This window comes from Perna viridis, chromosome 11, assembly GCF_037379345.1.
Source record: "Perna viridis isolate PV_CMFRI_1.1 ecotype Kerala chromosome 11, ASM3737934v1, whole genome shotgun sequence".
Classification (NCBI taxonomy): Eukaryota; Metazoa; Mollusca; class Bivalvia; order Mytilida; family Mytilidae; genus Perna; species Perna viridis.
In genome coordinates, this window is record NC_142455.1 from 33,059,898 (window position 1) to 33,076,655 (window position 16,758).

Consider the following 16,758-nt stretch of genomic DNA (forward strand, 5'->3'; position numbering starts at 1 on the left):
AGAAAAGAATGAACCATTTCCATAGTTAAAACACATTAAGGTAAATTTCACAATTCAACAAATACGTTGCAAAGTGGAGGGAATTAATCCAAGACCCAGAAGTAGTAATGCTGAGGAAAAGATGAAATTAATAACTCATGCTTGTCATTTATATATAACATGGTGTTTTGTATGCATACCTTTAACAATTTAAAATGTACATTTTGTGCAGTTATTGTATTAAGTTAAAATACACATAGTTATAAAGAACATATGTATCTTTTACCATTGCAACACACCAATAAATGTTTAAATAATGCACCAACTATCTCTTGTTGTACCATTATTGACAAAATATCCAACTTCGAATAGATTTCAAGATGTGTCATGAATTAGAGTTCAGTCACTTTAATTTTTTTTAAAAAAGACTGGTACAATCATGTACTTAACACCTACATGTACATACTGTACATACATGTATTTACATTGTTATTATATACGAACAATGTTTATTGATTATCAAATCACCATTTTATTATCCGTAGTAAACTTTAAGAGATATTTAAAATTATTATGTACATGTAATTCTACATCTGATTGGTATCCCGCTGTTGATGGAAGAACCAAACAATGGGAAGGCCAATGAAAAAGCCACCATTGAAATACGTCCAGGTAGATTAAAAAACACATAATATTGTTTACGTCTGTGTAATAACAAAACAAAAAATTATACCCCAAAAATGTGGGACTGCATAGAATATTCTGCTTTACAGAATTAAAAAAAAAATGCATTTTTGAAGTACACAAAAATAATCGCAGACCCTTTGGCATAGATGTACTTGTGCTTCAGAGGTACGTTTTGTAAATACAAAGGTAAGTAATAGTAAAAAATACTATTTTTCGTCAAAAATAACTAAGGGCCATCAAACATTTAATCAAACCACGAAAGTAGTATTAAAGAACAAAATATTTTGTAACTTCAAGAAGCGATCTTTCAACTTTTGGTCAATCAAAACTCGCTTTGAAAACTGATGACTTTGAAAAAAGATACAAACATGCAACTATTGTATTTGAAGCTTTGTTATAGAATCAGTAAATTTCAGAAGTCACATTCTATGAATTGGTTACATTGCAGATTTGACTCTGTCAAGATGTCTGACTCCAGACGAAGTACGCCTGTTTCCATTCCAACAGGTCGAACTGAAAATGATAACGTTGAAATAACCCAAGAAGAGGAAAATAAAGTTTACCAATCAGAAGTAGACGATTGTCAGATAGAAGAACACATGTCAGAAGTTACAACGAAAGACGTGTCATATATTGACGATCGTTCTTTATCTGAGGACAATATTACAGAGGGGAGTGTCCCAACGGAACCGACAACTCTGTCACTGGTTGAAAACTCAAATGAGCTACATGTAGATCAGGATGTCGATGAAAATATTATACAAAAAGTACACGAGACAAACTCACAATCTAATGAATCAAAACATTCTGAAAATGGACAGGACAGTTTACCCGGGGAAACAACTAGTAATGCTGGAGATAAACAGGAAAATAACCAGAGAGATGAAACAGTTGCTAAAAACATTCAATATTCTAGTTTTGTAGAAAATCAGAGATTAAAACCTGGTCACAGAAGACTTGCCAGAATTCGGAAATCAGACTCCCGACGACACACGATAGCTGCACATAAGAACCGTCAATCACACGAGGGTCGGGTACCGTTGGAACTAAAGCGACAATCGCTTAATGTTGAAAGGTCAGACAAATTACCACCGACTCGACAATCTAGGTTACCATCGCTGCAGAACTTAGGTTCAAATATTGCAAGCGCATTCCGGATGGCGCGCCAAAGGTTAGTGCCAGTGGTTTCTTAGAACACGTATAATTTGCATGGTGTTGAAAATTTCATGCATTACATGTTTTGTTTACTGTATGTCGTATTTTTGAGATTTCAAAGTAAATTTATTATCGAGCCTCACACGCCATTTGAATTATAATTTCCATAATGATGCATGTATTATAAGATCAAATAGAATTGGTCAACTTATGTTACAAATCGAGATTGCTAAATGGATAGTAGAAATGTACTTATTTAAAATGATGATATATTTTAAATGATCAATAGTTTAAATACTTGTATAATATAAAACGAGTCCAATGTAATTCTTCTGATAACTCCATATAAAATCAGTTCAAAAGTTCAGGATTATAAGAGATTAACTCGATTGTGTTTTCTTATGTAAGTTTTTGTAAGAATCAGGCAAAATGTTAAAAATCATAAACAAGCATGTTTAGTTTATAACAATTTTATTTGGTCAACTAGAACAAATGGGATAGGATACAAGTTAGTCAAACTTATGAAGTCTTCTCCAGTGAATTATATTTCTTACAATATTACACAGAGCATACTACAAGGACATACAGTAATGACATTTACAAGAATAAAACGAAGAACAAAACAACTTATATCAATAAAATAACAAAACAACTTATATCAATAAAATAACAACAAAAGATAAGCAAATACACATAGTCTGTGTGTGGACCCGACGCCTCCAAATATTTTAAACAACGAGGAAACGTTTGTCAAGAAAGAAGCATGTAAAGATAATATAGTTTCACTCCAGGATGAATTTGAAAAGACATTTTAACTTGATCTCTGCATCACTAGATTTGCTCAGAATTTTTTCAATTAAATAATAGAAAAATGAGGTTTTTGACAGAGTTATTTATCCTTGAAATGTTTATTTTCAGAGCATTTCAATAAAATTATAACTCAATTTACCAAAGTGAAAATACAGAAAATCTTCCCTTTTTGCTTTGATTCTGATGGTTGCAAATAGTCAAATTAAACTTTCAAAATAGTGGGTTTTTTTAACCATGTTTCACCCACTGCCTGATTCTTATAGGGACTGACACTTAAGAATACATTCAATATACCGTACTTATAACAACCGCAAAACACAATGCAACATTTCTACAAGATTTAATTTTCCCTTTCATTTATCTTATTGGATTTGGCAACAAAGTTGCAACTGCACCTCGAAACTTTAAATACTCTGTGAAAATAACGTCAACAGATCAAAACGAAATATGAGACACTGAATATGGAAGAGAAATATTTAATTGAGCCACCGAAATCACCATCAATTCGAAGGTAGAGTTATAGAAAACACTTTTTGCAGAATTTATTTTTTTATGTTAAATTTAGTAATTAATCGGTCGATCTGAAATAATTGAATAGTCATTTCAAAACTAATCTTTGATATGTGTGCTCTTCATCGAACCTCCTGGCAAATGAACTTGTTTGTAGATTACTAGTTCTTAAACTTCATTGAAACATTAGTTATCTGCCATTTATACTTTGAGAGAATCATCTAAAAGTTGAAAGCTCGACGAACATATTAAACAAAATCCATGTAAAATTCTTTGTTTACCGTACACATGCTTATATTCATCGTGGACGGAAAACAAATGCTTCTAAATGGAACTTCCGTTTTTAGCGTTATTGGTAGTATTGGGAAGAGGGAACCTGAATCAGAAGAAACTAAGATAAAATCTGAGGTGGACAAGCTATGGAAAATCAGAACTACTCTCATAAAGCGTGAAATGTATGTATTAAATAATAAATTCAAGATTCGAGCAACGCTCGATCTCTACTTAAGTCATTGGCTTGTTGTTCATCTTCTCTGAAGGACGGCTAGGGTATTTCTATGTATTTCTAGGAATACAACTGACAAAATCGTTCTGGAATAAGCTACATGTAAATGTACATGTACGTAATAAAAATAGATTGTTTTTATAAGTATTCAAAAGACAGTAATTCATTGCTCTAGTATGCTGGTACCATTCGTTTCCCTCAAAACTTTGGAAGTTCGTGCACTTACTTCAAGTTACAATAGTGAAAAGACAATGTTGTGCAACATTTAAAATTCAACACAAAATGAAATAGAGATTATATGAGATAGTATTTAGTAATATCATTTATATTAACTGTAGACTTACAATGTAACTGTACCCTACCGGTGCATTTGGTCCATGCACCCAGTTTTCAGTGGAGTCCGAGTTGCTCATTAGCTTTTGTTACTTTGTATGTATGATTTTATTTACTTTATGTTCTTTGTTGTGTATGTCTGTTTTCCATGTCTGGTCTTTGTCCATGGGTTACATTTTTTTATTACCGCTATAACCTTGGTTCCCTTGATTACTCTTTCAGGAAGATTTTTGTTTCGAAGTGTACTTCGACATTCTTAATGATAAAGATTTTTTGTTTGTTTCGTAAATTTAGAGCAACGAACCAACGCTTACCTATTGAGCATGGTAGATGGGATAATTTCTCAAGAGAACATAGATACTGTACTCTCTGCAATTTGAACGATATTGGTGACGAATTCTAATATTATGAAATGTCTTTATTTTAAATTATCTAGAAAGATGTATATTAGTAGAGTTTTTGAACAACGCCCCATTTATAAGATGAAATAGTTATTAACTTTTCACGTTCTTGGTTGATATTTACCCACAGATTTGGCAAGGAACATATTATCCAGCTAAAGGCACTGATTGTTGAGGTCTTAGAACTTCTAGGCAGAGTGCGGGCTCATGTCAGGGAAAAAGAAATGTGAGTTTGAGTATTTACTACGAAATCATTCTTTCGTGTTTATTTTGTTAGAGAAACTTTTAATGTAGTAGACAATTTGAGGAAAATAAACAAATTATAACCTGGAATCCTCTTTTTAAAAACATTTTAAAATGAATGATGAAATGAATGTACCCCCTTGATAAATTTCTAGACCTGCGTATATTCTTTTTTTTTTTTTCATTTTGTCATAAATCGTACTCATCTAACACATTGTCAATCTGAAATTTGTTAGACTAACGCACTTAGGGAAAGTACATATTGTAAATGTATATTATTTTTAATTGTGCCATGTAAAGACATGGCACGATAAGCATTGATGTATATGGGCCTTCTCTCAATAGGCTTGCGTGTTCAGATAGTACATGGTTCATTGGAACCCTAAGTTACAATCGATCACACTTCTGCCAGCACATCAGCATTTTTCTGATAAATATTGAATAATATTTTATTCAAGATAAAAAGATATTTTCTCACGAAATTAAGTTATGAAATTTCTTTTTTCAAGATACTCTGACGCTGACGTTGAATACCATGCAAGGGAGATAAACAGCCTACAACTCCTGTTCCACAGTGTCTTAGAAATATGGATGAAAATGAAAGACAAAATGAAGGAACTGGACAAAAATGAGTAAGTCTATTTCTTTTTTTTAATCGTTAAAGGTATAGAGACCAGGGGTGGGGTTCTCGAAGCTTTCCTAAGATGTGTCTAGGACCAACTTCAGGATGGAATTAGGATCATCTTATGATAATATTAGGTTGTGTCTCGAAGTTATCCCAGACATGTCTCAAGTTAAGACGTCATAAAGACGTCCTAAGTATATTTTGTCAAATGTTTAAATTATTACTTATATTATGTTTTTTATTAAAAATATTAAATACAGGTAAATGGTTAATATTGTTATATCAAATAAACAAAAATACATATGATGAGGCAAACACTATCTGTATATCGGGGGGGGGGGGGGTTCCAAAAAAGTGTTGTCTCACATTTTTGGTCAACAAAACATATCAAATGATTGCTTTCTAATTATATGCATGTGAGTGAATTTAAAAACCGAATGAATTTATTGATTTTCGATTGTTACATGTATGTATTAGAAATAGAAACAGTAGCAGTATTTTTTTGTTTTTTTTTTAATAAAGTGTCACTGAATCGTGAAACATTCAGTCAAAGTTTAAAATCATGCGCATTCCTTAAAAATATGTTTGAACGGACATGTGCCGGTCATTCTGTGGTAATTGTTTCGATAAGTGATCCTAAGACATCTAGTTAGCCGTCCTAAAATTAGAATGAAAATTGCGACTCGTCTTAACTTATGATGGCTTCGAGAAGACGACTTAGGACAGAGACGAATCCTTAGATAATCATAGAAAACGTCTTATCCCTAAGATTCTTCGAAAAACCCACCTCTGGTATTTGAGATTTCAAGGGACAGTGAATGAGACAGTTATCAATGATAACGAATAATAAGAGATAGAAAATATTCATCAAATGAGATCAGAAATAACTAAAACTACTCAAGTGCATAAAACTTAATGAATACATGTACGTGTGTACCGTACAAAGTAGTTGCGTTCAACCATTATTTTGATGATATCAGAACAATATATTGAATGGGTTATTCTATTGTAAAGAAATACTCATATGGACATCTCAGTGATTTATTCATCAATCCACTGCTTCATGTGTTGAATAATAAGATGACTTTTGTACAATGTGACATCAGATTTATATAATCAATAGAAGCCATTTTTTTTCACATGTTTTCGTTTTTCCTCCTCATTTTTAATTGTAGACACAAGAATATAATTTTGTCGGAGACAATGGAACTCGCTACAGATCTGTCATCTTTATTTGGAGAGGTCATGGCACTGTTTCTACAAAGGTCAGTCATAAGACGCCCAATGTTCTAAGACTTCATCACCATTTTTTTTAAAGATAAAATACAATCAGACGAATATTCCAATTCATTAGTTAACTCATATATATTTATACATGTAATCTATAGTTACGTCTAAATGTACTCTTATAAAAACAAATAAAACCAGAAATACTGTGAGCAAGCTAATGAAGAATAAACCTCTCGCTTCAAATGGACTCAAATGTAAAATCTTCATTTGGATTAATCACCTTTTTGAGCCATCCAACAGTAATTTTATTCCTTCGTGCACAACTACATAGCGTACCTAATCTTCCTAAGATTTCATCAAAATCCCTCGGTGGGTTTAGGAGGCGTTGCACTTACAAGGTTTTAACATTCATTTAAAACCTTTAATTTGCGCTATACCCCTTTGGAGCTTGCCGATCTTCATGCACATCTACACATGATACCCAACCTTCTTAAGAAATGTCATCAAAATCCATTGAGCGGGTTAGGAGAAGTTGCGCATATATGGAATGTGGACAGACGGACGGACAGATAGATAGACATACAGACGGATGGGTGATTCTTTGTTCTTTGACACTGATATGATAAATTATAACTTTCTGATTTGATAGGTTTCATTCCGACCAAACTGTAAAAGATGATTTACCCAAATATTGTAAACAACGTAAAAAACATGTATCACAAAAATATATTTACAAGTACGATTAATTATACACAGAATAATTTTTATACTTGTAGATTTGATTTGAACATCATCCCAATGCTGAGACCTGTCCATGGATTATACTACTGTATTGGTATTCATTGTCGTTTTAACTGCATTGAAAAAGATACCATGTAAGGAACATGATTAACGCTGAATTCTAAACATCTTTATTTATATATAAACTTAGCAAGCATAATACATGCATTTCCTATTCAAATCTCGAGAATGAATCGTGTGCGTAAAACCCTGTTTAATAAAAATATTCATGTAATCAGGAATTCAGAAAAAAATGTTATGTGGGTACTTGTCAAACATTTTATGTTGCGTACAAAAATAGTACAAGTGAGATGTAACTTAAGGGATATTTCTAGGATATTTCTAGTATCTAAATGACAATTGTTATGAATGCACTAAACATCACATGGTGTAATTTATTTAAGTTACAGAGACGGAGCGTCTACAGTTTACCATGGGTTTATAACAGCTATAATGAGTTTATTGAGGGCAACCAAAGTCCTGCTAAAGAGGCTCAAGTAAGAACAAAATCTACAAAATGTACTTACAAAATGTAGCTACCGATCTCTTTTTGTAAAATTCATATGGATCTTGTACATGTACAAAGTATATTCCACTCGTTTTATGGAATAAAAAAGTGCGACTAAAGACCATAGTTTTCCAGCTACAAGCTTATAAATAATATGACTGGAAATGGTACCTACATGTAGCATTATAACTGAAATATTATTTGTTATACTTTTTAATTCCGTGGTATAAACCTTTATGTTGTAAACCACGTAAAATGAGACTTTCTTTAAATTTAGTGGATGAATCCTATTGAAGTCAATTTAATAAGAATAAAATGCCTTTAAAGATATTTCAAAAAAACTAATGGGAATGCATGGTGCATATAATGTATGAATACAATTTGATCCAACTTATACATTTGTGCATAATAATCACGGTTCATGTAGACGTCGTAGCTTATAACTTTCCTTACCAGCGGTGTAGGTCAACTTTCGTAGCAAATAAAAGTTGGAGAGATTATTTTAGTTTGTTTCCATTGGAAGCATATCGAAGCCTTTGCTTCTTGAAATACACAATGTACCTATACAACTGGCTACAGTCAGGTTGATTGAAAATATACATAATATTATCAGATATTGATTCAAAACAACGTTTTACAGATCCTTTGTACTGGCTAAACCGATTACAGAATATGTAATTAAAACATTTAATTTTTCTAATTGAATACGTGTGAATGGGGGATACAATTTGATATCTCATTATAATACGTTTTATATGTTTAAATAACAAACACCGTTAAACACAGTTATCTATTGAAGTCTTTAGAGTTTTATCTATCCTAAAGAAATTAAAAATTCATTGTGTCCTATTCCAACTATTTAGTAGACTACACAGAGATTAGGTTTTTATCAAATATTTTATCAGACAGATATAAACAAAACTTGTCACCAAATTAAATGCAGGTCTATAAAGCTTATCTGACTTGTGATATATGTTTTATACTTTTTTGAATTCCACTTGGATGTGATTTAAGACCTGTGTTTATTGTAACCATGGTAAGAAATATTTATGGTTATCGTATTTTTTGGTAAATATTTTTTTTGGTATTTTATACGTCGCAAAACAATTTGAGAAATTTAGTTAAATTCTATACAAACATACTTTACTTGGAGAACTGATTTCTGGACGTTACATTTAGTAGTCCGACTTTTCTCTGACAATGCAACCCCAACTTGTTTTATTTGGATAATAAGCAACCCGTCATATCAATATTTAATTAAAATACAAAAGAGGAGGATAACAAATTCAGATGAAAACTCGGACCATACACTAAGATAATGTATTATATTAAAGTATTTGAACTTTGGCTAGTTCGAAGAACAACACCATGGGAATATTAGGCCCGAGCATAACTTGTAAAAGAAAGCACATGCTAACGAACCTTTTTATATTATCAAGACTGAAGAGTATCCCATTATTGTACTCTGGTTCACTATTTATACATTTGTTATGAACGCCAACAATTTGCAATGACCTATATTTGCTTGTTACAACGATTGCAGTTTGTTATTGTTCATAAGTTACTATAGTAATTTTTAGTAACTAACGATTGAGGTAGAGGATTTACCGTGTACCTTAAATAATAAAATATTTATTTGTACAATCGAGGTAGAGGATTTACGGGGTACTGTAAAAATAAAATGTTTTATTTTAATGGTGCCAATAGAGTGAATCCCATAACTGAGTCATCTTAGCGGAACTTAGCTATGCATGTGATATGTAAATTGGTTCGTATTTAAATTCACACTGTGTATGATGACATTGTTCTCACTATATTAAATATTATATAAAAATAGGTATCAATTCTTGGTATAACTCGCGTACATTTATTGTTAGAACCCGATTTATTTAAGTGTAGGTAATATAAATAAAATCGGTCCTCATTATTATAAATGATGCACTCATCGATATATCTGTATATTAAACCTACATGTACATGTATCATTAAAAGGTTTGATGATGATGTTGGCATTGAAAGACGTCGCTTGGTGCAGTCAACCATTTGTAAATTCACGAAGGATATTCAGACAGTTCTAGCTCATGGACTACATGCGTGAGTTTTATAATTCCTCACGAGTGCTAAATGTAGCTGTAAACTGTCATACTGTTTTTACAATTGCATTTACAAGTAATAATATCAATTTATTTTCCTATACATTTCATTTGACAATTCTTGCTCTTGAAAGATCTTATAATGTTAATGATAACGCCATGTTTTAATTATGTTTATCAAAAAAAATAATCTTGAGCTGCCTTACATTTAAGGTCCTAATGTAATGCACAAACGATTTCATCTGTCCAGTTCTTTTGATCACATTTCGGTTCTGTCCATGTTGATTTTACAATATAACTGCAATTGGAGGTGAATTTAATGGACTATTCAACTCATCGAATTATCGTTCCTATTACTCCACATACTCACAATAAAAAGCCTACAATGGGATATACAGAGTATCAACAGTATAACTGTCATCTTATTGGTTTGCTCGTAGGTTTGTTTGCTCATACATTTTTAGAATTATTTAACCCCCCCCCCCAGACACCAGACTATTCTTATTAGATTTTGTATTGGAGATGAACACGTCACCCTTTTAAAAGAAGAAGAAAAAACAAATAACATAATACGTATATGGGGTAGTGATACTATTAAATGAAGTCACGTATAGCTTCAGTGTTCACTGTCTATGATGTATCTATTAGTGACCTAAACTCCGATGATCAGTTTTGTGAGAAACAAAAAATACAGTATACCATGAATAAAATAACTACATACGTACTATTTATTAAAAAAAAACACACAAGTACTGACCAGTGCCTCAAAATTTGAAAAATTACTTAAGTCTGAGAAAATTTTTAACTGTTTGTGAAGTCATCAAATTGGAAGAAAATTCTCAGACTTAAGCATTTATTTAACTTTAGTGGCACCAGGGTCTGGTATCGTCTGGTGTAAGGGGATCTGTGGTAATACCGGCGTACCGAGCGAGTGCTCGAATAATCATTCAAGACAAAATTGACACCTCTAATCATTACTAATTTCAGGTTGTCTCTTGACGAGTATAGAAATCTTCTCCACAAGCTTGGTAACTTGTGTTCAGATGCATTTTTCACCATTGGGAAAACAAGCGGGTAATTTTTATTATATATTGACGCTTGGGCCTATACAACTTTATTTACAAAGTTTTGAACAAGGTAAAGAATAAGCATTTTCTGAAACACCAAGACTAGACAACTGATAGTGTTTAAGTTTAATAAGAAATCAAACAGTAGTATTTCTGTTGAACAATTTGATGTGCACATATGTTAGCCGTTTAGTAAATATTTGCATGAAATTGTAGAATTTTAGGTTCATTGGAAATGGGCGAAGGCGTGTCTGCAGTGCAACCAGCAAAGTTGCTAGGCAACATTTCTCATTGTGATATTGTTCGATGTGCAGTAGAGGACCGACCGGAAGTTGTCGAAGGTCTTACCTTACAGGAAGGACAACTATTAGTATCCGATATTTTTCAAATCACAGGAGCACCTTTTTGTACGTCAGAAAAGATATTATTAAGGTTTCCTGCTTTTCCCGGATCCTTACCTCCGACCTCAATGGTTAAGGTCAAAGTTAAATATGGCGCCAAATGGACTGACATGAACGGACGTGTAAAGGTAAATATCAGCTGTTTTCCAATTCTGTGACTGTTTTAGCATTGTTTTATTTGTGGGTGTGTGTGTGGGGGGGGGGGGTAAGAACCGCTGCATACCCGGTCGGATTTAGTATTCAAAATATTTTTTAAGAGAAAATAATTAATTTCTACGTATATTCGAATTAAACGAGTTTTGATCTAAATGCGATAAAATATATAAACCGAACCAAGTATTGTCAGCATTTCATGATATTTTATTTTTGAAATCTTTATTTTCTTTCAGAACAATCAGATTGAATTTGAGTCTAAAATGATTAACGCCTTCTTGGCAGTGGCTGGATACCGTGGTATACATAGGGAGGTTACAACTGACGGGTTCAACTTCGTTTCTGACGACGACACCAGGGTTAGAATCAGCATACCGAAAGGATGTTACCAAGTTCCTAGTATCACTAAGTTTAGGGTACGTCTGTATGATAATGAAGGGTGGGTTGTCATATATCGTCAGCATGCCGATTCTAAAACTGTGTTGATGACAATTTCAGACGATTTTTTTTACAGTTCATGTCTGAGCTTATAGAATATTTTATCCTAAAACTATCCCTAACGATTCCATGACGATTCTACTATCAGATAATTTCTGGTAAGGATTGTTCTAGACCTGGACATTTCTGGAACCCTCAGCACTTACAAAATAGTAGCGAAATTAGAACTGTCATTAACTGTACTGTGAGGTCAAAATTCGATTTTGAGACATAATTGTGGTTGTTTCGATGGATGAGCAATGGAAGAGATTATCTTAACCTTTAATTGTGATTTGATCATCGAATCAACGCTGATTTCATTTTCGACAAAAAAGCAATATTTTATTTTTAAAAAAGCATTGTAACAAGATCTTGACGCAAAATTAAAAAAAAATTACATGTACTAAATCTACTTACTAATGAACTTGCATTACGCGGGAAATGTGACTTTATTACTAAGTTAATGTAGTCATATGACCAAACCAACTAAACGTATGTATTACTCCGCTGGCTTATTGTAACTAGTATGCAATGCCTATTTGTATTATTTGGCATTATTTAGTACAATGTATTCGGAATAAGTGTTTAACGCCTATGTATATAAATACATGTACTGTATATCCTATGCTCAACCTTTCGTTGAAGATAGTATACCTTGATTTGGCACGTACTTATTTGCTTTGCTTAAGTTACAAATATACATTCAAGCTTACAATTTTATGAATAAACATGAATTTCAGCTAATTCAAATGAATAGACTCCGGATGCAAGACTACAAAGAGTGCTGTAAAGAGGATTCCAATGGGATACTAGCATTGTCTGATATCCTAAATGTTATTCACGACGACAACCTGAAAATAAATAAACCAATGTTGATTCACCTACCGATTCTACACGACGTCGACGACGACCATGCTGAATTAGTAGTGTTTGAACGTAGTTTAGAGGGTAATCTGTCAATCTGGATCGTCAATGACGCCATTAAATGTGAGCCTGATGGAAACTGTTATACATTCCGTGTCACTAATGTTAATAACAGGTATGTGTAATATTAGACAGGGGGCGGGCGTGCAGAGCGTTTCGCACTTCCCTTAATTTAGGAAAAAAATAATTTTATTTGCATAAAATTTTGATTTTTCACAAATTCTACTTTTAAAAATTTGCTAGCCACGCTTGCCTCTATATTTAATTCTATTTACCCTACCCCTAACTCCTGCAATCCTGGATACGCTTCTGTTTAAAATCGTTTCTATAGCCATGAAAGGGAATTGTCTCCGCTGAATGACATTTTTAACAATGACTAGAGTTACATGTAACATCTGGCCAAAAACGACATGTTGCTGTTGGTCCTAAGAATTTAGGTTCGGTGTTTTTAGTCATTGCCATCTACAAGTAGTCCGCAGACAGAAAAACAAAACGAACTTTTAACACATTTATTGTTTACGTCAGTTATATGCTTGTGACGATACACAGCATCATAAACCTGGACTAATGTTGAATAATTAGAGTTATTTCTGTATGACAAAATGTACATCTTAAGATGCCAAAACAAGACCTTCTCTATTAAAGATGGTAACCATGAACATGTAGGTCATTGTCCATCACCAATAATGCAGTAATTCATTTTGAAAGCATCGGTTAGTAAATGAAAATTTTTGCATCCTTCTCCCTCTCAGCCGTTGACATTTTATTGTAATCGATTGCAACCGTCGCCTGTCGATAATTCACTACTTTGATATGTTTTTTAAGCATTGCATTAGGTAAAGTGAAGCGGAAAGTGTTAAAAAGAAGCAAAACAAGACTGATAGATGAATTCAACCTCTACCTCGGACTGGAACACATGGTTAACATTGTAACATACATGGATAAAAACCTTCTTAGTGTCGGTGTAGTCAAACTGTGGGTCGAAATTGTCGACAAACGATTCAGCTCAAAAATACACAGACGACGTGCAAATCAGGGCATGTTTGAGGTCCCAGGAAGCCGTAGTACAGATTTACGGATGAGAGAGCTGGATGTCATTAAAATGGATCTTGCTGGATCTATACAGAAAATCAGGGAAATACCTTCAGAACATTATTCCATTGTGTTTTTATCTACAGCGCGGGATAATTACCGCTCATTTCATGTAGAGGAGAGAAAGGATCCGAGAGGTCGACAGGTCGGCATTATCAATTTTCTCATTGATACTCAAGGAGAGAATGTGCTCCTCCATTCAGCAACGATTGACGTCAACAGATACATTAATACACTGTCACGGGTTAACTCGTCAAAATCAGATGCGAGACCTCGTATGTATTATTAAATATCAGATAAGTAGTAGAAATACTATTTACACCCCCTCCCTGGGTAAAATTTTTGAAGGAATTTCAGCGAGTTACATAGTTAATTGCAAGGAGTTGGTATGAAAATTTAATCAAGCGAAGACCAACTCTACACTCCCTAAGGTTATCTATATCGTTAGCTGTATTATGAATCGCAACCACAAATGTTTTACAATAAGATTTCTTTAAGGTCATTTGTCTTTTTGATCTAGATCTCTAAGTGACAACATACATGTAGCTTAAAACTTGAGTATTTAAAGACTAATACAAGTATCTAACTTTCATTTAACCTTGGTACATGTACATGGTATATGTTTATAAACAAAACATATTTTAAATAATATTTACATGTAACCAGGATCTGGTTGTGTTCTCTGTTTTACTCATTATTAATACCTACAGAATTTTGATGGTAGTCATCATGAACTCGTGTATCCGTCTGCACAATTAGAACTGATTTGTTCAACCTGTCATAGTTTCCTTTGTTTCCTCTTTTGTCTACCCCGGACTCGACTTTTCATGGGCGTGTGTTTCTGGAAACGCAGAGGATGCTTACATGTACCCTACCTGTGCACCTAGTCCATGCTCCCAATTTTTTAGTGTAGTCCGAGTTGCTCATCTACTTTTGTTGCTTTGTATGTATTATTTTTTTATTTAATGTTCTTTGGTGTGTATGTCTGTTTTCCATGCCTGGCCTTTGTCCCTGGATTACATTCTTTAGATTTCCGCCATAGTCTTGGTACCCTTGATTACTCAGATAGGTTACAACACAGGTCTCACGTGTTAAAGTTTAATATTATAGAAACACTTTCTTTATTGACTTCTAATTTTAAGACTCTGTTTAAAAGTCAATATATAATACCTACAACTTTTCAATCTTGATTGGAAAACAAAATTACAGTAATGATTGTAATTTCTCAATTAAAGCACGTTTGTAATGTTAAAACGTATGTAGGTTAGATTTGTGGAATAATTTTAACAATTTTTATTGAATAGATACGTTCGGAAGACTGACATTTTCACGCCAATCAAGATCGTCGAGGTCATCTGGAAGATCAGTGAAATCGACATTGTCATACAAAAATATATTTGGTAAGTTATGTTTTTACACAATGAATGAAGGCATAAAGAATAATATCTCTCCCCGGATAAGGAAACAAACTGTCGGGGTTATGAAAAGTAAGTTTTATATTTTAAATGCTTAATTATTAATTTCAGTATATTATGAATTGAATTCATATTAAACGCTGATAGTATATGAACTGTAGAATAATTTCTACAGAGTTTATCATTGTGTATTGTTTATTTTCCCGGTGGATACATGTTCAAGTTTCTATTATTTGTTGACGGTAATCACGTCAAGGTAGAAACAATGTAAATATAATTACATGCATGAAGCCAACATGTCATACACTGTTAATACAATTTGAACGAAGTAGTACCTTCATACTTACTCATACAAGTATATGTAATTTATAAACAAACAATAACAAATTTTTTTCAACCTCTTTACATGTACCTGTCAAAGCTTAAATGAACATTGTTTTAATATTCACAGTGCCCATATGAGGTTTTTGATACATTTACTTTGTAGAAGAAGTTCCCGTGCTTAGTCACCAGAGTCTTTTGGTGTTAGCCGGAGCCATGTCAGTAGAAACAGCCCAGATCCTAGGGGTAGACCTAGGACTCGAAAACGAAGCTATTCTTAACATTAAAACAATCAACCAGCCAACGGTATTGACAGTTTTTGAAATACTTTGGTTATGGCGTGGGAAACAAGCTAGTAACCTAATGGCTGTCCGATTAATTGACAGTTTAAAAAGGATAGAATTCAACCGTCTTGCCAATGTTGTGGCAAAAGCCAATCGGGAAAGACGCTATATTGTTCGTACCGATTTGAGGAATTGATATTAGAATGTTAAGATTAATGTTGTGTTCAAAACTTCTCGTTCATGAACTTCAGTATCACGTATTCCTAGTAAATTAGAAATACATTTTGCAATTACTTCAATCTGTATTTGCTTATCTCTGCAAATCAAAAGTCTGAATTAGAAAGATATCTAACAATGTCGCATTTCTTAGTCCATTAAACGGCAAAAAAGCTGGAACAAAGGTTATTAATAAATGAACACCTCGAAACACCTCATAGCTCACTTTAAAGTAGACGCAATGCGGAATTGTCCGAAAATTAGCATGATTAGCAGATTAGCAGACAGAAAGTTGATATACAAGTCATTGCAAAGAAAACTGTTATATACATTTTTTAATATTCTGCATTCAAACAGTATGGTAAAAATACAAACAACCACATGACGAGTGTAACTATTTTTACTTTTTAAAACTTTATCTGAGTACTTGTATATGTAGGCTAAATCTATTAAAACTATAAAGCTAATGATGTCACCTTATTCTTGAGTAAATAATTGGTATATTACCCATTCTTATACTACAAACAACGGTGTAACATACAAAGGAAA

General features: G+C 33.0%; 1 protein-coding gene across 1 annotated transcript; it reads left to right on the plus strand.

Moving 5' to 3' along the window:
- The first annotated feature begins 1,130 nt into the window (after positions 1-1,130).
- On the plus strand, positions 1,131-16,659 carry LOC148603780 (uncharacterized). Its single transcript, XM_088553283.1, has 15 exons — positions 1,131-1,837; positions 3,489-3,596; positions 4,511-4,606; positions 5,133-5,255; positions 6,424-6,513; positions 7,255-7,353; positions 7,663-7,755; positions 9,759-9,860; positions 10,847-10,933; positions 11,143-11,455; positions 11,717-11,896; positions 12,698-12,996; positions 13,707-14,248; positions 15,278-15,373; positions 15,876-16,659. The coding sequence occupies exons 1-15, from the start codon at positions 1,131-1,133 to the stop codon at positions 16,187-16,189; spliced, it is 3,249 nt and encodes a 1,082-aa protein (XP_088409409.1). The 3' UTR covers positions 16,190-16,659.
- The last annotated feature ends 99 nt before the right edge of the window (positions 16,660-16,758 follow it).